The 22,495-nt window shown below is 38.6% G+C and overlaps 1 protein-coding gene across 1 annotated transcript in view; it reads right to left on the reverse strand.

Annotated features, from left to right (window-relative positions):
• The window catches only part of LOC137261222 (U1 small nuclear ribonucleoprotein 70 kDa-like), a 117,274-nt gene that overhangs the window by 35,000 nt on the left and 59,779 nt on the right, over positions 1 to 22,495 (reverse strand). Inside the window, exon 5 of the mRNA XM_067798934.1 lies at positions 6,458 to 6,520. Coding sequence (XP_067655035.1) covers positions 6,458 to 6,520 — 63 coding nt within the window. The remainder of the gene's footprint in view (positions 1 to 6,457; positions 6,521 to 22,495) is intronic.

Raw genomic sequence — 22,495 nt, forward strand, 5'->3', positions numbered from 1 at the left:
TATTTATAATCCCTCGCCATTCCATTCCTGATTTAACATCCATACACTTCCTAAGGTGACATTTATCTCATAGCATTGCATGCTGAAACTGAAATTCAGCAATGAAAAGACATCAATAACATGTCTCTTGTGAAAAACACCCTTCTGATACATAAACCCCATGGTGAAAGTGTTGAAAGAGAAAAGTGACAAGATTTATCAGAAGTCACATCAGAACCACAGATAATGTGAACAGAAGGACTTAATGGTGTTAAGAACTAATCCTTCAATAATCAACAGGGGTAGAAAATGATCAAATGTTTCCGGGAACCAAGAGTACAAGCCATTAACCACAGCCAAGCATACTATTTCTCTACACTTCAAAGATGTTATAATCCAGTGAGTTAAAATCAGGTCCTTTAGCTGGTGCCAGGCTAAAATGACAGCATAGAGATATAATTTAAAATGAGTCCAAATTGAGTTTAGCAGTGAGAATGAAATACTTGTCCTGAGTATCTAATTTCTGTATAACCAAATTTTAAAATTAAAGTGCCATTGGGAAAATGGAACAGCATTAATCATATAATAAGTTGGATTAATAATGTACTTAGTTTTATTTGTATTTTTCACATGCAGACAACCAAGTGTGTTTCAGCATCACTGAACTATATGTCATCAACTGTTGATTGCATCAAGTTATCAGGGCTTTCAGCAGAGGCGTCATGCATCTCATAACTTTCGCATCTCATGTTGATAAACAATATGTTTTTTTATTTTCTGTAGTATCAAGACATGTTTTTGCTGTGCTATCCCACACTTTATCATCACCTCCATATCTGAAACACATACTGTTTATCTATTAATTTGATGACTTGCAGAGTACCGTGATATTAATAGATATTCCTGCTGACTTAGCATTTTATCTCCCACTGCATCGTGGGGCACAGCAACATCGGTCAGCAACAACTGTTACACAAATAATTCTAGACTGAAATAATTTAACCAGGTACTAAAGAAATAAACAGATTCTTAATTTAATTCAGTCTTGAGGAAACAGTGTTATGAATGCATAATGTTACACAGCAGCATGGCGAGAATGTTAACTCAAGACTTCTCTGATTTGTTCTCATGAGGTTCAAGACAGATTCTACAGCATACAGTCCAATATTTGAAGGGGTAGGGGTTTTGGTAGCTAGGAGTTTCAAGGATAGACATTTTTAGTCACACGTTTGTGGTCTTGGGGTTCGAGAGCTTAAAAGCTTCGAGAAGTCAGTTTTCATTTACAGCAATCAAGTAATGGTATCTCACTTGTCAGTGGGCTACCAGATAATTTCTGCTTACAGTTTCAAACTGCAAACAAACTTGGATGTCATTTTATATCTGCTCAAAATATAGTTATTAAATTGACAAAGCAGGGCCATCTTTCTTGGCTATTTATCACTTTTTGATAAACAGTCCAGTAAACATTAACATCAAATACCATGTTGATTTATTCTTTCACAATTTCATTTCATGATTATGTCATATAAGTCAGAGCAAATGGAAAATTAGTCAGGACAAGTACCTTTCTTAAAGTCACTTGCCCTGTGGTAAGTAGTTTTCAAAAAAAGAAAAACTGAACCCCTGCTTTAAGGGTCTGGGGGCATGATATCTGTGGGCATAAAATCTCAGGTCTGGAAGTTTCTTTCCATGACTTGTTTCGGGCAGTTTTATTTAAACATTGTAACTGAAGTCCATAAAGTTTAGACAATTATTCTTCAGTGCAAGACACAAACATTGATTGAGGAGCTGTTGGCTACAGGGACCAAAGAAACAAGGATCATCAGGGTGATCATGGAATTTCAGTGGTCAGTGAAGTTCAGATAATGTTTCAAAGGAGGGCGCCACCTCAAACCACCAAACACATGTGCCTCAAACTTATCAAAAGCGTCCCATGCATGTTGAATTACACTACCAACACAAAGCGGGGTGGTGGGTCAGCCTAGTGTTAACCAAAGACTCTGGGTTCCATTCCCCAAATGAGTACAATGTGTGAAGCCCATGTCCCTATAAAGTGATATTGCTGTGATATTGCTGGAATATTGCTGAAAGCAGCGTAAAGCTCACTCATTCCAACATGCAGCTAGCGAGTGGTCATGTCTGAAAAGGATCAACGAACTTTTGACAGAGTGGATACCAACACATGCAAGAAGAACTTAACCTCAGAGCCCCTTTTGAACATGCTTTCTGACCCTTGCTGATTCCATCACGCACCCCTGTTGTAAATGCTGGTGCCTGAAGATTGAATACATTGACTGACAGAAGTGTCATAAAAAGAAATGCGCAACTTCTTACTTGACAGCTCAAAGTCCATGCAACTGATCAACAATTGTGGATTTAACCATGGCTTCACTTCAATGCTGCTGTAGTCTCATAAGATCCACACAATGTCAGCTGATCATAATTGAACAAACTACCATCTATTCATTCCCTCCTAAGGGACCATGTAACTGATCGAGCCTTTCATGTCTCAGCTTTACACTTCCTGAACACAATTTGAAATCCAGAACAATCACTGCCTATCAATACCAAACTGCATTTTAACAATAACGCAATTAGGTCCAAAGGCATCTGAAACTACAAAACCATTCATGCATAAATCATGTTTCCATAGCAACAAGAATATATTTGTATGTAGGCTACAAGCACAGGTGTCTTAGTTGACAATCAAGAAGCATTAATGCCATAGCTAAGGATGAGGATAGCTGGGTCACTGTAAACATCTGGTCCTTCAGACAGCGGCAAATAAATTTGTTAAAGGGCAAACTATTAAAACGAATCATACAGATATCTACACAATGTATCCCTGTACGTTTAACAAAATGCTTTCTCATAACTGGGAGCCATTCACTGACAATTTGAGACATAGATCCAACCCACAAGTAAAAGATATGATGCTCCTGGTAGTAATGCCATGTTTTTGCCAGAAAGGATCATTTCCCCATATAATACCCTTGTTATAATGCAAAAGTGGATATAATGGCATTTGTCAATGGTTTGGGGATGAAAAGGTTTTTTTCCCTCAGGTGGTACAATATATTGAATCAAAATAGAAGTACTTTCAAAAAACACCATAAAGAACTTGTGATAAAACCAACAATTCTATGGTAGAACTGAAAAATGCATGGACAGAAGATACCCCATATCGAACAAGCATTCCAGCCAAAACTGTCATAACAAGCGATATTGTGACATTAGTTGCTTCATTTCAAGAAGGAGAGTAATTTTAAGTAATATGCATATTCCAGAATTAAAAAATCAGAAATAAGAACAATGGCCACAAAATAGCATATATGAAGAATAAATACATTTACAGAAGAGTTACTGCCCAAAACACTGGTGACTGTCAAAAATGTCTCCTTCAAAAATTATATTTTTGTTCCGTATATATATTCTGAGAAATCAATGTCATGAATAAATAACATAGAACCAGTGGCCAATGATACAGTGAATCCCATATGATCAGATCAGGGTTTTGTCCAGAAGAATGCCCTAAGAATCGGTTCAAAGACACATAGCGACCTTTTGACACAACAGAATTATAAAGCTTTTAGGTTGACTTAAAACAATAATGATCCTGGGAGAAATGATGGAAATAATGGATGTATAATTGTGATGGGAATAGGATTGAGATAACAATTTCCAGGAATGCTGACTTTAGTTCTCCATTATTTGCAAACACAAACAGAATTTGCCTCTCACATCTTGACTCTCTGCCAGCAAACGAAACAGTGTTGATCGAAATGTAATGAGATCATTTGTTTTTGTTTTGCACTTTCAAAAAACATGAAAGCTGTGATTTGTAAAGATTATTTCAGAATTCGAACAAAGGTCACCAGTTTGAAGAAGCTTTGAGGAGATGTGACTGCCTGCAGTCTTCAAGTCCATGTGTTTTAGAAAACCTTGAAGTGTGTTGCATCACTCAGACGCTTAAGAATATTTATATTCAGCATCACCTGTGTCGTATTTGATAACTCAAGCACTCCTGGTTGCTAACGGTTTCAAGATGTTGAGTATTATATTCCGTTTCATGTCGTTTGATAACAATATGAAAAGTTGCAAGTGCTCAACATATCCTTTTGACGTCAAGTATCAGTGGCCCATTCATGACTACTTACTCCGCTGAAGGCAATTTGTAGCAAAAAAAAAATATCGAGGGAAATTTCAAGGGAAGTCTCAAGTCAAAGAATCTTCAAAGTGAATTACATGACTGCCTATATCCAACTTGAAGGGAAATAACTTATGTAAGAAAGAAGTATCTCAAACAGCTGTGAGCTTATCTGGATGGCGATTCTTGACACAACTGACTGATTTTCAACACTGTTAAAGAAACACATAAAACAAGCTGATGCATTGTAAGGCTTCAAACAAAAATCCATTGGTGAACGCGAACATTGACATTCATCTTGAAACAAAACTGATCAAATGATATTCAAAGTCTGCCAAACAGAGACAGTCACAGTTCAACTTGTCATGAGGTTACTGTGGAGCTGTTGGGAAAATTGGTAAAGGCGTCATTAAAATTGGACAGAGACCTTGTAAATTAAATTGCTGAATTTTATTGGAATATTAGCTGACAAAGGAAATTTGTAATTCTGAACATTCAGTAATAATCCCCAACATACCAAGCTATTTATGAGAAAGGATTCAAAGCCTGACTGAGTCATGTTGTGTGTCTTGGTTCTTCCATGGTCAAAATAGCCACTGCTGTAGAAATTGGAATAATTTGTTGTCTTCAATTAGTGTTTAAGTTCCAAATGGCATTTCTGACACCAGAGCTGGACAGGAACTGGCCAATTAAAGCATCACAAAATTTGGAGGTGGTCTATGCTAAGTAGCAGTTCAGTCTGCTTGGACAAATTGAACATGCAACAAACAACCTCTGACTGCTTCATTGTTGCTCATCACTGGACTTGTGTAGCTCTTACATATACTATCTAAAAGAAGTTAAGGTCAACTCAAACCCGCAATATGACGAAGGGAAGGAACAGAAATGACCTTCACACATTATGTCCAAGTGGATAATCAAACCTGGGTCTTCAGTGTGACATGTGAACGTTTCAACCAATAGGCTACCTGACCACCCCAGTAGGAATATGAAACAGTGGCCCCGTAATAATTTTAAGTGGCATATGAAACATTTGTCTAGTCTGGTCAAGTTGTAGGGCTTCGTAGTTTAGGTGATTAAGATTGGTTTGTTGGTCAGACTTGGTGATCAGGCTGACTGTTCACTCCACCTCCAAGAATCATGGGTTTGGTCAAGGCTTGACAGGTCACACAGTTGCACAATGGGTTGGTGCCTAACTTTGGCCTTAAATGTAATTGTGATGGTCCTAACACAATGTAATACTGTGTGAAGGGTGAAGGTCAATGGGAATCACATTACAGTACATAGCATATTCAACATTAGAAGTCACATGAATAGTATTGATATTTCTGATGGGAGTGGTGTTCAATTAGTTATGCTGCAATAGTTCCAAGAAACCCCAGTCAGCTCAGATAGAGTTGCAGACATTCTGCAGCACAGACAAGGTCAAAACATTCCATACTGCAACTGCTGTGATATGTACTAAGAGAAATAAATAAAGGATCACAGGAAAATTCAAGTGTAAACGTAGATTTTTTCAGTTTTCATCACCAGCTTTGAGTGGTGCTGTAGTAAAGAAAATTGGAAATAAATAAAGGAATGCTCAAATGTTCCTGCAATCCTTTATTTGGTTCTCTCAAGTAAATTTTCAACTAATCCCTCCAAGGCATGCTATGCGATAACTCATGTGTCCTTCACTGCAGCATTTGTCCACCAGTGTGGTATAACAGTACATATACTGAACCTAGAAAAATAGGGATCATGAACAGAGGTCCAAAAACATGTTGAAACGCCACCTGCCACAGTGCAAGTGACTTTACGAAAGCAACTTGTCCCGACTAATATTCCACTTGCCCTGATTTTTCAACACAATGAGTAATGTTAATGTTTACTGGACTATTTATCGAAGAGTGATAATTTCACTCTCTACTTTATTATCATTGTGAACTTTAATAGCTTCATTATGAGCAGATATGAAATTAAATCCAAGATTATTTGCCGTTTGAAACCATAAGTGGAAATTATCTAGTAGTCCATGGACAAGTAAGATACCATTAGCGGCGGGCGATGGGATATTTGAACCCCTGATGAACACTTCAGGAGATACTGTTTCATACTGACACTATTGCACAAACCTATTTTGGTTGAGTATGTATACTGGAAATATCTTCTTGACGTCAATTTCTGCATCTGTGAGATACAACGCATCTTGTCCATGCTACTCTACTGTTAAAACACCTTCACAAAGGGATCTCAGCATTTTAAGCCCATCAATCTTACCCAGACCGACTCCCCAGCTTTGATTGCTTCGTGAACATGGTTGTAGGAGATATGTTTAAGATTGGAACTTACCCTCTTGACCGGTCCGTACACTTCAAACTCTCTCCTTAGTTTCGACTCGCTTGTATCGTAGTTCTGTAAACAAAGAAATACTGGTTAGACCAATGCTGTAAGCATAGGGGAAGAAAGCACGGATGACAAGAGGACGTAAGAAGTCAGTTTAGAAGGCTCTTAAGTCATGTCTAGCCTGAAGATAAGTGCCCCAATCTACAAAGTGTTCGTAACTTCACGACAAGTTGGAACACTATAGTTAATCGTAGACTTATGAATGCCATAGCACCAATTGTAGATTGTGACTCTGAAGAGTAAGTTTTTCTCGGTATACCACTCCTCTTCAACAGGCGTAATTGTTGATTCTGTATCAGAAGAAACATGATACAAAAGTGCACAAAATGACAAACATGAACGATTTCAAATGTCTTTCTAGAAAAACAATATTGAGATTTCCATCAACCTCAAGCAATCTGAGGATATTAAACAGAATAATTAGTTTCAAATCTTCTTTTAGCATTCTCCAAGGTCAACCTCATGTGAAGCCAGGATTGGTTGCATGCCCCTCGAATATGCAGATTAATCACGCCGATCTCAGAACCTGTCTCACAGAACCAGCCAATACCTACATCAATCAAAATCAGGGGACTTCAAAATTTAATTGGAGAAATGACGCATTACTCCAACATGATAGTGAACTGACTATTCCTTTCCCAATGAATCACTGTCACATTACTTAACCATGCACAGACTGTACAATCAGTACCTAATAGTGATAAATGACTTGTTGCTCAACCAAAGCAAATTAACTTGACATTCATCTGAGATGACTCCACGTCATGACAAAAATATGCCATCAGTCTGTTTTGGTCTCAGATGTTGAATATGACAGATGTGTTTATACCCATGCAAAAAGTATACTCCAAATTTAAGATCATTCCACTGGAATGACAATTTTTGGCATGATAACTTTTGGGTTATATTTATATCACAAAAGAACTCAAAAAGAAAAAAAACTTGAATAAAAAATATTCATTTTTATAACTAAAACTCATAGAATTTTTAAGAAAATAAAAACGGCAAAACAAATTGAAGAAATTCCCTTCCAAAAGTCTAACAAGCCATCAAGGACGAAAGTCACTCCATCTTGATGACCTTATAAAATACCAACTGGCTGAGGCCAGTGACCAAACATATAAAACATGTTAGAATTTCTTTACTGGTAATGGACAATACATTCCCCTCATCGATATACACATATGTTGACAGGTTGAAGGAAAAAGAAGTACTATAAAACCATTTCTATGCAGGGTTTACTTTTTACGGGGTCTATTTGAGGATAATGACAAATCCAATATCACCTAATGCACTTCTAACGACAGATTCCCCTAACACCAAAATATTTGTACAATGCTTTTATATACTTTGTCGCTATCAACCATTCCACAATAGGATACAGTTAGTCTACAGAATCAATACCTTCAGCCTCCTGAAACGCAGTACTCAGATTGTCTGTTTAACGAATAACTAATTGCAATCAATTATATTGCAGTCCAGAGCTAGGTGGATGTACCTAGAGCAGAGAAGCTGAAACGTGTAGCTCTCTGAAGGGAAAATCTCTAGTGTTCTTGCCGACATGCTATCACAAAAATACCACTCTAACTTGTTTAACCTATAAATTACAATAAAAAAAAAAAAAAAAGGTAACTAAAAACAAAAAACATTCTTGACTCTTTTGAGGTGTATCAATGAAAAGGGTATACGTATGTGTGTCCCAAAAAGTTGACTCTGCACTGGAAGAATATGGAAGTTAAAACATGGAAGTGGCCACCATCTTCAGCACAAGATTGGTTACTTTCAGATTTAATGTGGAATAACATCCTAATCCTATCAAACGTTTGATGGTACAGAAATAAACTTCCATAAGTTCAAGATTAACCAATCCGATTATAGGCGACATTGACGGCAGCAAGTGAAGCAGTGTGTATTTTCACCAGTTGCAACTCAAACATGATAATCTGCTCGTTCTAATTCCAGAAATGTGATAAATTACCATAACATCCGATGTAAATGACCATTAAGGATGATTTACACTCCCAGAACAGAGAACAGAACAGATGCCACTTCAAGATCACCCTCCCCTAGGTCAAGACCAGTGGCCTGTTTGTTTTGCTGAGAAACAGATGGTCAAGAGGGTAAAATACAATCAGCAGGTTGAGGAATAACAGCTAGTCGTTATTTGCTTAGTATGGTCATAATGTCTTAAGTACACTTGGGGTGAAAGGACTCCGTAGGGTCATGATACATTATGTATCACAATACATGGGTTTAATATGATATATATCACAATACGCATGATTACGCCAAACTGAGACGATGCATCAGAGCAGGTTCTAAACGAACAAGATGCTCGAGAAATATTTTTGTTGTGGTCTTTTGGTAATGAACTCAACATGCTTGTTACAACACATTTTTCATAATATGACAAAAATGTTGCATCACTGAAAGAGTAAGGACTATATCGTTTTGTGTCTTTATCAATACAGAAACAGACGTAACATCTGATATCGTTTCTTCAGATTAAATAATCCATGATGCATTTGTGCACCTGTTATAGCCAACATAAGGATGATGCACAGATCTATCTGCTCAATAATGCTCCATAAATGAACTTCACACAGCTGCTAGCTGACACCCAAGTCAAAATAAGGTAGGAATGATTTATGATGTTGCCACGAAAAGAGAACCCCATTAGGAAAAATTATGTTGAATAATGTTGAACTTAAATATCCATGATACACAGAATTAAATAGCTGCACTCCCCTGTGTCACAGGTTTTTAACACCAATGCGTGTGATTCAGCCACTCAGCTCAGTGCTACGTGGGCTGGGAGATGAATTCACGCTATAGCTTCATCCTTCAATCCTGACACAAAACTGTTTTTTGTTGTCAATGACATGTCCTTGGTTGTTTTATACTGTTCAACATTTGCTAAGGATCCCACCTTGGACCAAATGAGGCCATTGTGATCCTTATCAAATGCTGAACAGCACACATTCATCATACGTCTGCATGTCATGGTTACCAGAAACCTTGGTTTCAAGGTCGTGGTCAAGGGTGCCAAGACTAGCTAAACTCCCATGAACTACTTGCCTACCCTTCCAGACTTCAATCTGAGTCTGCTCCAATTATTTCTACAATCTTCAGCCATATACAACAGGGAACCAGCAAGGTTCCCAGATACATGAAACTAGCTGACCGAAGTTATCAAATTCAGAGGATATTGGCCAATTTCACCACAATCTCTGGCACATTTAATGAAGTCTTTCACAATTTTTTCTTGGTGGCCAAAAATGCATTCTTTTTCAGCCTGGTGCATCCATCCAAAAACTGCTAATCAATCTTGTACCTATCCTGCTATTAAACCGAACATGAAAAACGTCTCTTTCCTGCGTAATCAGGCTTTTCATGTCGTAATAAGCATTGATCCATGAGATTTGGTCTCTGTTTTTACACTTAACTGCAGAATTATCCTTGCATGTGTAGACAATTAAGGCTTCCTTGGGGTAATATCCTCCCAAAATTTATAAAAATATTCCCATTTGCATTTAATGATAGGAGAAAATTTGTCTGTTTAATGCAGGAACAACAACTGGGACAAGAAGTTTTCTTTTCATCTTCCGATGATAATGGAGGGCCAACTACAGGCACTTAGCTAGTTTATCTCAAAGGAGAGGACCAGTGATGGACATTTAGTCTATCTACACTGGTTATCCACAACCATGTATTCAAAAGTCGAATCCTTCTTGACTGATAACAATATCTGCATTACAAGAACACCAACAGCGTTGCTTTTGAACATTTTCTTAATTCCGAAGCCTTTCTTCGGAGCTGCTTTCAGTTATTTGGCTACTTTTCACTTTAAAGAAAAAAACAGTTTCTAGATGAAAGGTCATGCTTTCCAGATTCCCTATTCAAAACATCTTGTGATTATGTTTAAGACATAAAAAGGTGACTCTTTAACCACTCATCTTGAATTCTCCAACTCTGTGTTACAATGATCAATCATCACCAGTGAAAGTCAGACTTGGACAGTGAAGCTGGGTAAGAGCTTTCAGTCAAGTCCAGATTGTGTTAACGATGGTGGTTCTTGCTAGACACTTCCCACCCTGAAGTCAGAATTACTCTTATGCCAGGGTGAATGCTTCATGTCCCAAATGGAATCTCGTACAGTGTGAACAAGGGACCTACACACTTGACAGAGTTAGTCTCTGCACTGTGAATGTGCCAGTCACTCAGTTATGTAATCGGCTGTTTGCCATGCTGATCTCAACTGTCTGTACACGTTACACATTAGGAAGCGAATCGGAAGGGGCCTTCACCTTTACTAATTAAATTGTAGGTGGAGCAAATGTTAATGGGCTGTTTGAGAAAAGTGGTTTGACAGAATCATGGAAAAAAATTGGAGGAAAATGTCAGAAAGTTACCAGAAGAAGGATTTGTGAACTTATGTGAAAGTGACCTTGGGACAACACAAACGGGTTGCCACAAACGGTTGGCACTGCTGGATGAGGTGCCTTTGATCTGAACAAAGAAGAGGAAATAAAGCAGAGCCATGTTGTTGGTAAACACGATGGTTTGAAGACAAGGTCTCTTGGGAACAGACAAGATTGATGATAAATTCAAGCAACTGCCAGTGATATATCTCTGAATCATAATACCATGTTACCACATGTCATTACAGTGAGAGTGATAGAAAATTGGGTTTAGTGCCTCTTTGAATGGTATTTTCATTACATCCCAGAGTGGAATAGATGGAAAGTCTACAAAAAGCAGGCTTCAGAGGATTATCACTTTGAAAGTATGTATGGGTACCATGTGCATGTTGCTGAATGATAGAGTTTCCCAACTGGGTTCAAACTGATTCAAACTTCCGATCAATGGATCCATGAAGATCCAGGTTAGAACTGATCTCCAGTAACCCATGCTTGTCATAAAAACAAGACTAACAGAACTGGGTGGTCAGGTTCACTGACTTGGTTGACACATGTCATAGGTTTCCAATTGTGCAGACTGATGCTCATGTTGTTGAACACTGGATTGTCTGATCTAGACAGGATTATTTTACAGACTGCTGCCTATATTATAGCCATCATACTGCTGAGTGCGGAATAAAACTAACTTCACTCCCTATGATCAGTGGACCCTGGTCAAGAGGAACAACTGACCAGCAAGTAATGTCATGCATGAGGTAACTGGATGTCTCAAACATACAAAGAGGTAACCAGTGACGCAAACAAGCCCATTTCTACTGTGTATCATCTTCACGAACATGACCACCACAGCTCAGATTAGCAAAAATATGTGACCAATCTCGAAGGTAAACAAAGCAGTTCCTTCTTTAGGGTTTGTTTCCATCCTGCACTAAACAGTTCCTTAATCTCACATTAACTTTTTATTTTTGCTCAGCACAGGAGTGTGTGTTTACATGAAAGATTTCTTCAGGGTCCTTTTTTTAAACCAGCTGAACCTAATTAGGGACAATCAGCATTATACTCGACCTCCCTGGATGTTTTCTAACAGCTCAGAACACTTGTGTAATGCCTCTCATGTCTTGGCAAACAAATTCCCTCAAATGCGTTGGAAGCACCTCTAGCTCTTCCTGTTTACTGCATAATGTTAATAAATGAACTTGATGTTTGCACAGATAGCCTGAACTATAGTCCAGGTTTTGCTGACTGCAACTGTGGCTTTATATTCCTTGAAAGAAGTTAAGCACCACCAATTCTTTCCTATTACTGTAGGTAATTTATCATGACAGATTATCCATAATGATGAATCAGGTCATGGTAAACTTTTCCTGAGGAGTATGTGTGTTCCACATTAGCAATGTAAGCAGCTTCAACACAGTGTGCATGCAGTCTGACTTTTATGACTATCTGAATAATTCAACTAAACACTAAAAGTCATGTGTGTCAATAGTTTCGTACTTGGCAACATTCCAGCAGTCTTTAAACACTTGAGTCTGGATCAGACAATCAAGTGACCAACAGTGTAAGCATCTATCTACACAACTGGGGTAAGATAACGTGTCAACTAAGTCAGTGAGAATGACATCTCTATCCAGTTAGTCACCTTGGATAACAATCATGGGTGGATGAAGGCCAATTCCAACCTGGATCTTCACGGGATTCAATAGAATACTTCATAATCTAACATTGAAATCCCAATCTGTTGGTGGCTTTAGACCAAGACTCTGCAGTATGTCTCGGGGATGCTTTGATATTAGGTGTCATTCAATGTCATTTAGACTTCAAGCATGGTCAAGGAATATCTCTTCCAGGAATATGTCTGAGTAGCTCTTCATAGTACAGGCTGCTTTAGAAATTCCATCTCATACTTGTTGATTTGCTAAATCCTGAATGTAGTTTCCACCTGATTTTATTTTTTGTGAACACATAGTGCCACTCATTTTCAGTGATCCACTCACAGGACTCTCACTGCCCTTGTCAATATTTGTAGGGAAAGTGTAACTGACAATTTTCTTGCAGTGATGTTCTATATCTACATGATATGATACAGAATGTCATGGTTCTTTGTACTTAATGCCTCCCCTAGTAACAGATGGATCAGGGTCATTGGGTCTGAATCCTGGCTGAACATGTGGTAATATTTCCTGAATACCAGCATGTATAGAAGGTTATTCTGCTGGCAAAGCCGTCGTATCACATAGCTGAAAACAGTTGTCACAACATTGTTTCTCTAAACATTAACTGTTACTTCAGATATGAAGCAATAACAGTCTATCCATCTGTGATAATGGTTCAGATAATTGATATCTGTGACATGACAAAACTGTTACACAGTACTGAACTGTCGTAGGAGTTGTAAGTCTGAAAATAAACTATTTGTTGCAACAAAACTCTGAAATGCCCTGTGATGCAATTATACACATTGTGTCGACTTCGATCACACATCCTTTGAGCAGTCATACACTCTGCAATGCAATCAAACACTGTTATGCAGTCACAACCCCTGTGATGCAGTCATACATGTTGCAATGCAGTCATACACTCTGTTATGCAGTCACACACTCTGCAATGAAAGAATACCATCTGAGGTGCAATCACAACCTGTGATACAAGCATATTTCCGGAGACATACAATGATACTGTCACATGATCTGTCACTAAGTCATAGTGAGTGATAGAACCACAATGTGACAAAGTGTTACTATCTGATCGAGAGTCATACAGCAGCCTCTTCATAACTCTGCTAATGATCGTGTCCATCTCTCATTCCAAACACAATGAGATGCTCTGTGCAAATCCCTGACCACTAGATCAATCCAAGTGTCCACTCTCTTCATTGGCTCCCCACCATGGCTGCTTCTAAATATTGGTCAATTGTGGCAACTGGACACACATCACAGAGACATCTTTCACAGCTGGAGCTATTCTCCAGGACCGACAACTGCCTGTTTTCTGACATATCAATAAATCGCCAAGCAAACTATCTTTGTACTAATAGCTAATGGTAGTAGTGGGGGCATTCAAGGTGGATGCTGATAAATACCTCAATTAACAAGACCTCTCAGAAGGACAATTGTCGATGACATCTTTAAGTTGTTAGCCTGTAATCTGCAGACAATTTCAGTCAGCTTGGTCTTACAGAGGTAGTCAAGCGTATGAAACCATGTCTGTTTGTGAACAGACACCAAAGGAGGGACTTTCCCCATCCATTTGTGTAGCTCGAGGCATCATCTGCAGTTGGGTCACGAATCTTAGATTCCTCCGATACTCCATCAGACAGCCCCAATTTCTTCCTTATCAGCAATTCTTTTTGATAAATTCACTTGTGATTAGAAGCACACTGGTTGTGATCGGTCCTGTAAGTGGCGTTGACAGCACACTTTCTCTGACCACCACATAGGTGCCGAGCCTCAGGCTCTGGCTACTTCAATTATTCATGGTTTTACCATAAACACCATCGCATCTTGCAGAAAAAGACCCTGTCTTTAGGTAATAATTTACCCTGAGTTTGGGTGAAAACATTACCCACACTTTCTATGGAGGCTAGGTTCACTACCCGTAAATCTGATTAGATGAAAAAGCTTAAAGAACAGGAACAGGACAATGGAGAAGTACTTCCATCCCACAATCAAATCTAGCAATACTTACCAGGAAGGTGTTTTTACTTATCTAATAAACTGGTGTATCTGTCCTAATCTAGATCAATCCAATCAGTTTTGCATCTTGTTAACGTTTCAGTATGTTGCTGATGATAACAGCGGCAGGAAAACACATCATGTAACTTCAGGACTCTAGGCACTACCAAAAATTTCTATCAACAGAACTTGAAACTCACTTCAATAAGACACTGATGACTTTAACACTAAAATCCAAAGCAACTGGTTAAGATTGTAAAGGTGTTGGTTTTAGAGCAATGTTCCATATTGCTTAATTCAGATTTGCAAAATCATAATGATATTATTTATATAGAATCTCACCCAAGTGCAGACTCATATCAGTTAAATCAACATGAGCTGATAACGTCTTGGCTTGCCAGGATATTTTTACTATTATCACCGAGTGTTGATATAACTGATATCAGTTGCCAGGAGGGTTAGATTACATTTATCATCAAAAATCATCTTCAATAGTTTTTAAAGAACAAGACAAAATTGGATTCGAGGACACGGATGCCCCCAGTACTGTAGGAAGCATTCCCCACACCAAGTGTGGTCTGGTGACTAATTTCTAGTAAACAAGTTCAATAAACATCTTTATCTTACCTCACACATGAATGTCGATTTCTGATTGGTTATGTGCCCTTGTATTCTTTTTCAATGTACCACGCTTACAGACGATGTATTTTTTTTCAATGTACACCGCTGGGAATGCCAAACTGAGCCCATGGACCCCTCGTGACCAGTGACCAGTGACCAGTGAACAACTTATAATGCAACTATGAGATGCACACCTTTCGAGTCCCAATGAAACACATGTATAAGCTTTAATTGATTCTGCTGAGCAGTTTTTGTGGAGAAGTGGATAGACTTAATCCCCTATTTCACTATCATAAGAGAAAAATTCCACAAAATGTATCTAGGTTCAAATGTCTCTAAACATACAAAAAACTATAAAACACAAAAATATGAGATGCACACCTTCAGAGTCTCTATATAAGACATACGTAAGCTGAGTTTTGTGCTGTGGTTTTTGAGGAGAAGTGGATGAAGTACACCCCCTGTTGTATGGGACAAACAGGATGAATAGAACAAAACTTAACTAAGTTAAAACATCTGCAGAAGTGACAAAATTAAGAAACTGGATGAACAAGGTATGAGAATGCACACCTTTAGAGTCCCATTTAAACACACATAGAAGCTCAATTCTGTTGAGCAGCTTTTGTGGAGAAGTGGATATATGGCTGGGCCTAAAAACATCCATCTCTGAAAACTGTACTACCATTAGACTTGCAGTGCAGTGATGACATAACATTGTGATGTCATCAATTTATGACATCATAGCATTGTTAGGGAGTTGTACAAAATCTACTGTCAAAATGATATCTCCAAGGAGATAAAATATGATCTCACACAAGCAATATCTCTATGGAGCAGAGTTTTGGATGATAAAAACATATACACCTGAAAAAGTTAGTCAAATATTCATATGCAAGAAATTACTCTCTAATAAAAAGGAGAGGACTCTCTACCTGTTGATTTCCACAATTATGATCTCACGTTGATATGATATTACTGACCGATCAGTATCTAGACGTTTCACAAACAAATGCAACTACATGAATCATATTCCATTAACTTGTGTGGCGAAAAGATGTTGCCATGGCGGCTACTACCCTGGAGTCATTCTTTCTTGATGTGACATGAGAAATATGTCCTGGAATCCTGATAGATTATTAATGATGAATTGTGTTTATCGGGGTGAAGTATCCTGTTACCAATTGTACAACTCTGAATGGAATAATTTGCAATCTTTTCTTGTATGGATACTGGCAAATCAAATTTGCATTTACAATTTCACATTTCAAATAGCAAATACAAACCTATCTTTGTTTTCAATCTTCAACTAACTTCTAGTATATAAGAGATTTAACATTGACAATTACAGCTTGCACACATCACGATTTTAAACATATCAAGCCAACATTTCAATACGTTTCAACTGTATTTTACCCTGTAATTACATACATAAACACAGTTTCGACAATATTTTCCAAGTATCAAATTTGAATAAGCGTGTATTAATTCTCAAAAGCCATAGTTATATGTTTAAGAGTTACAAGAGTTAACTTAAGGCTACTGCACACATATACCTAAGCCAGAGAAGATCTAAACGCTGACTTCTCTGGCACACAAGTCTGGAGACGATGAGGTGTTTTTGAGAGTCTAGATTGTGTTAACGATGGTGGCTGTGTTGAGATGCATCATGCTATTACAATTTTCTCAACAATTATTTCTCCGTGGGCTATAATGTTATCTCCGTGTGGATCAATACCATGTTCCCTATTAATTTTTAATGTTGTCGTATCCCAAAACTGTTACCACTGAAGTGCGAGATTGATTTTTTAACACAGCTGGGTTGAAGTCTTGACAAAATGTCCAACTGTGGGAGCAGATTTACTTAATTACTGAAATCATTCTTCATATCTTTTCCACATATCACTGCTCATGACTTAGCCTACAATCAATAGACACTCAGTGTAGACACTTCTGTCCTAAGACTGCTGACATAAACATCAGAAACTGGTGTCTTCCCTCTAATGTGCCCTTCCTGTGTGAACATTAGTTTATCATGTGATAGCTATTGCATGTGACTATCGACGTAGCTGATGAGCTGATCACTTGCCACAAAAAGCATGTGCTGTGCTGTGGAGAGATTAAACAGCGGATCAAAGCTCTGTGTAGGCATCTTATGTCCAGACACTTAAACCCTGCAACTTGATAAAGTGGTATATTTGATTTTGTATTTACAGGAATCTTTTCAAAGAAATAAATCAGAAAATTAAAACACTGAAAAGTGTTTTAACCCACTGAAAGAAGGATTGCCAGGTTTCTATGCACCTGTCTGAATCTTATGCAAAAACAGTACATGGTACAGACTACCCTGAAGGTATATCCTATGAATCAAATGCACACCTATTCACTTACAGTTGTCTACGAAAGAAAAGGGTCCTAAATGTCATAATGAAATCTCAAGGCCGCTCACTCCAAATTTGTTTTCAAAATATTTTCAGCCAGTCATCTTGTGGTCTGAAACCAAGTGTCAATTAGGGCTAGTAAAATATGCCACTTCACTCTTGGAATTTTGCCTCCTGCACACGGTTCTTCAAGAGGTGTTGATGGATGACAAGGCACAAGAATACCTATCATGAAAACATTCAGCGCATCACCTATATACGATGCAACAGGATGATTCAAACACTTGAAAATAAAATTAGGCTGTAAAGAAGGTTTTGCAAGTGAAGAATGTCAACCCAAAGATTGTTGAGTGAGCAATGAGTAAGAGGGTAACCCAGGTCAACTCGGCTTTAACAGGTCAGAATGACAGCCACTACAATGACCCAGAGCTGAAATGTAACTCATGGTTAAGTGACCCTGAAAATGCCCCACCTTTCTGCAAAACAGGGATTCCATTTGTTTTAAGAACTTGATATTTTCTGGTTTGTGAGGTACTTCAGAAAAACAGGCTATATTTTCAACAATTGGGGACTGTGAACTGTTCTTCCATACATTAGCATGTTCAAGCCCCAAAGACATCTGCATGTGCTACAACACCCAAGCACCTGTTATCTTGGGGGAATAAGCACCTTTAGGGAACAAGCACCTGTTATCTGGGGATTATCACTTCTAATTGATCTCTCCTACCTGCTGCTTGCAACAGTGGGAAGAAATCTATCACTGCAATCAATGTGGAAGTAATACATGGAAGTGTGTTTCCCCACAAACCATCAATAGCACTTGAGAAAATCCTTCCTTTTTTTCACTGTTAACGATAACCTGACAGTGAGGGTATTAACAAATTAGCCCCACTCTGAAAGACGTTTTACAGTAATGATTTCATCTTACACTAATTACAGGACTTGTCTGACGTTTCAGTTTGTTGTTGAATTCAATACAGCCAGTACGTGCTAATTGGAGACAGCCAGACTGAGCCATCATAAAAATCCATTTACTAACATACCAGGGTAGGATTACAGCTCTTGCAACAGATAATGGAGTCTTGCATTACTATTCTGATCATTAGCAAACAGATTTAAGAAAAAACAACACAACGTTTACATAAAGTGTGGGTGATTTGCTTTCAATATATTCAGCGAAAAATCATTCCAATCTAGGTTTACGTGTCATTATTTTGCAACATAATGTTTATGATAGAGTATGTTATTAAAACATGGTCTTTGGTTGGTATGTTATTAATTATCATCATTCTGATGCCACTTGGCTCCAATTTATGAATATTGATAATCAACAATTTACACCACAGAAACATTATTAGTAGTATTTCCTTGATTAACATGGACAATGAAAAATAAGACAAATTCAATTTTAAAATGCAACGGATCAGTTGTTTAGCAATACCTATCAAATGCTGGTCTTCTTTCTTGAGCTACAAAATACACATATAAAATATTCCATCTAATAATGAACCGAGATCTGATGATAGTTGTTAAGTGGTATACAGATGCCAACTATTCAATCAATAACACAAATGGCTTTTTTGATAATCATTACAACGTTTCATGTAGGAATTCTGGTCCAAAGCATCCTCAGGGTGATTAAAATGTGGACTGAGGTGACCAAAATCTGTGATGCCTGTGTGTGTATAGCGCAGCGCCATGCCATACATTTGTGTTGTCATATTGTAGACTAGTAGCAACATAGCTAGAATCTGTGTTAATGCTTGATGAAACAAACTCTGGCCTGTACCTAATTCACAATACCAAATCATGCTATCAAGCTCATTTGCTAAGGTAAGTGACAACTTGTTAATAAACAATATTCAAGCTGTTTGAAAAGTAATCAGTACATATCAACAAACAACCACCATTCATTTCACGTATGTTCAAAGCAGACAGAACAAACAGAAACAACTATATGTGGTGCAATTATCATGGATGGGTTCAGTTTACCTTGTTAACTCCCGTTAAGTTCATTCTTAATTATCACGCTCCACTGCTTTAAATCTTTGTGTGTCTTCATGTTGAAATGAGAGTGCACCGAAAAGCAATAAATATTTAAAGCAAGGGAGATGTAGGGGAGAAGATTGGTTAATACATGACAATCAAAGTTGTGACCTACCTGACAGCCCCAGCCATGCTTAACATCACATCAATAGGCAATCATTTATTCATTTTCTCACTTTCTATGGCAGAAGAGGTAATGTATGAATCGGTTATACACCCTCCGGGTGCCTAACAGCAGAGTCAGACACAGCAGGAGATGCTGTGACAGGATTCCTTGCCGTCATCGTGGAACACCTGTACAACAGTAGTATCACCTGATGCTAGCCTGCCAGCCTGCCTGCCTGCCTGCCGCCTGCTCAGTTGTTAGCTTGGCTCAAAGACGCTTGCAGGTAGCGAGTCCTCTGTGGTCACCGGAGCCACACACATGGAAACTCGGATGACATTTCAGATGCAGCAATTAACACCAATCCAGGTGCTATTACCCATCAGTGAACAGAGAAGTCTGTCATCCATACATGAGTACAACTGCTAGTGGGCAGAGTAAGATATATTACTGGGATTTTACGACATAGATTTTCTGCGTCTGCCTGTTGCTGCTGCCGCCTCTACAATCCTCCTCCTCCTCCGTTCCTCTGTATGTGCGTGTCTGTTTTAACGACAGGGTGGCATTAAAGTCGACAGACTCTGGTTCCACTTGTCAATGAAGTTGGACGGCCACATTCTAACTCCTGAGTGCAGTATGTTTATTAAACTGCATACATTATGCTCATAGCTGTAGGAAGTGTTGTATCACAAGCTTCCACCTCCTTCTCCATGACTCTGTCGGGAAGTGTGACCCTATACTTGTCGTCCCTGGGGAGGGGGTTCATCAGCTCAGGAGGACACATCTCATGCTGTCCGAAGGTCTGGTAAACCAACCCCACTGTCGACCACCACGCACATGTGTGATTATAGTGCTCTCTCTCACTCTGGCCAGTCAGCTCAGCTTCACTGATTAATCTGCAGGAAAAACAGCATGGAGCCGCTTGGTGATAGTGTCGTGTGTCTGTGAGAGACTGCACCCACCTCTTACTTCATGTTGTGTGACCAGTGCGACCATTCATGACCCACGTTGGACGACTCCACACCATGCAGAACAGGCTCCCCTAGCACATCAACCTGTCACTGGTCACATGGTCAGTTCAGGGAACACAGACTCCCTCACACCTGGATTACTTGATTCCGCTGGATGTCATTCATTAAAATGTTAATAAATCTGTGATATAATGTAGTGAATGGATAATGCTTGGATTACCTTAAGTTTTACCACCACCACTTCTGCTACTGGCTCTGCCGTCGCTGCCGCAGGCTCACCAGGACGTACTGCAGACCAATGACAATGATATCGTACACAGGAGGGGTACGTACTTATTTACCATTACCTCTATTGTCACATGTCCAAATTGTCCTTAGGTGATGGTATCAAGCCACCACCTCCACAACATACAGCCTCATTAAATCCAATGGCTCCTCTCAATATCGTATGTATCACTGTCAAGGCATCTCAAACATTTTTGCAGCGTCTTTGACAAATCTCTAGCTCTAGCAGATACATGATAAGAGTGATTGTCTGGATACAATCAGGCAAGAATGTTATGCTGGGTAGTGTAATCTATGCCATAGCACATGGTTGATACTTGTTAGTGAAGCTGCACCATGCTATCTCAGCCCGTAATTCACTTGTGATGCAGGGACTGAGATACACAAGTTGGTGAAAACATTTGGAGGGTCGGCTGCTGAGGAAATTCAACAACTTTCCGTTGTCAATGTTGTGGGTACAACTCAGTACAGTGACAAGCATAATATGTACAGGTGGGCAGCAAGGGATAGGTGAGGAAGGGATGAGGATGAAGAAAGCTGTGGGGTGGGGTTGGTGGGCGGCCTGTAGGTTGAGTTTTCAAATTCAATCTGGGCCTACTGCACATGTCAACACATTTAAACAGTGAAGAGGTGACCCTGGCTTCAACACTGTCATCAACTTAATGTAAAGCATGCTTTACAATGGTTCTTATTACAATGAAAAAAGCCCTCTAGGAAAATGCCATGCTGAGAAATCATATAAATCATTTAAAAAAATAAACAAAAAACTTAAAAACAATCTTCAATGAAAACATACTGACATTTTGATCCTTGCATTTAAAGAGAAAATGAATGAGTTGTGAGAGGTGTAGGCAATTCCATTCGGAAGGCAACAAATGAAAGACTCGTGTTGCCTTCCATAGCACTGGGAGGGTGTAAGTAAGCATGTCCATAGAATAGTCAGGAATTGAAAGTGTCATAAATACTTATTGCAAAAAAAATTTAAAAAAATAAATAAATAAATGACACTTGGGTCTATATGTTGGTTGATACAAGAAGTCATTAGAACTGTTCACAGCTTGATGATGTACAAAATAATCCTGCCAAACTATTACAACTGCAATAATGGGCGATTGTGTTGCACATGGGATAATTTCACTAACTACAGAGGCGGTAACCAACAACTGTTAATATCCCTCTTAATGCCTATAACAAGAATTACGTAAATGAAATTAACATTACATAAGTATGGTGGAACAATGAACCAAAACCTCTTTTATACTCAAGAAAAATAGTGGTCATTCACTCCAAAATTGCTGCATACTGCAGCAAGAAAGTAAATTGTATTGGATATTATGTCCCTAACGGGAGAAACAGATTGATTATTTCCCCCGTGTTAGAAATGGGCTCCAGCAAGTATTTAGAGAGAATTGTCAACATGGTGATTACTGATGTAAGGCATGTATTGATTTACACAGTGCCTGCTATTAGCCTTTCACACTTGTACCG

The sequence above is a fragment of the Haliotis asinina genome, chromosome 14 (genome assembly GCF_037392515.1).
Source record: "Haliotis asinina isolate JCU_RB_2024 chromosome 14, JCU_Hal_asi_v2, whole genome shotgun sequence".
NCBI classification, from domain to species: domain Eukaryota; kingdom Metazoa; phylum Mollusca; class Gastropoda; order Lepetellida; family Haliotidae; genus Haliotis; species Haliotis asinina.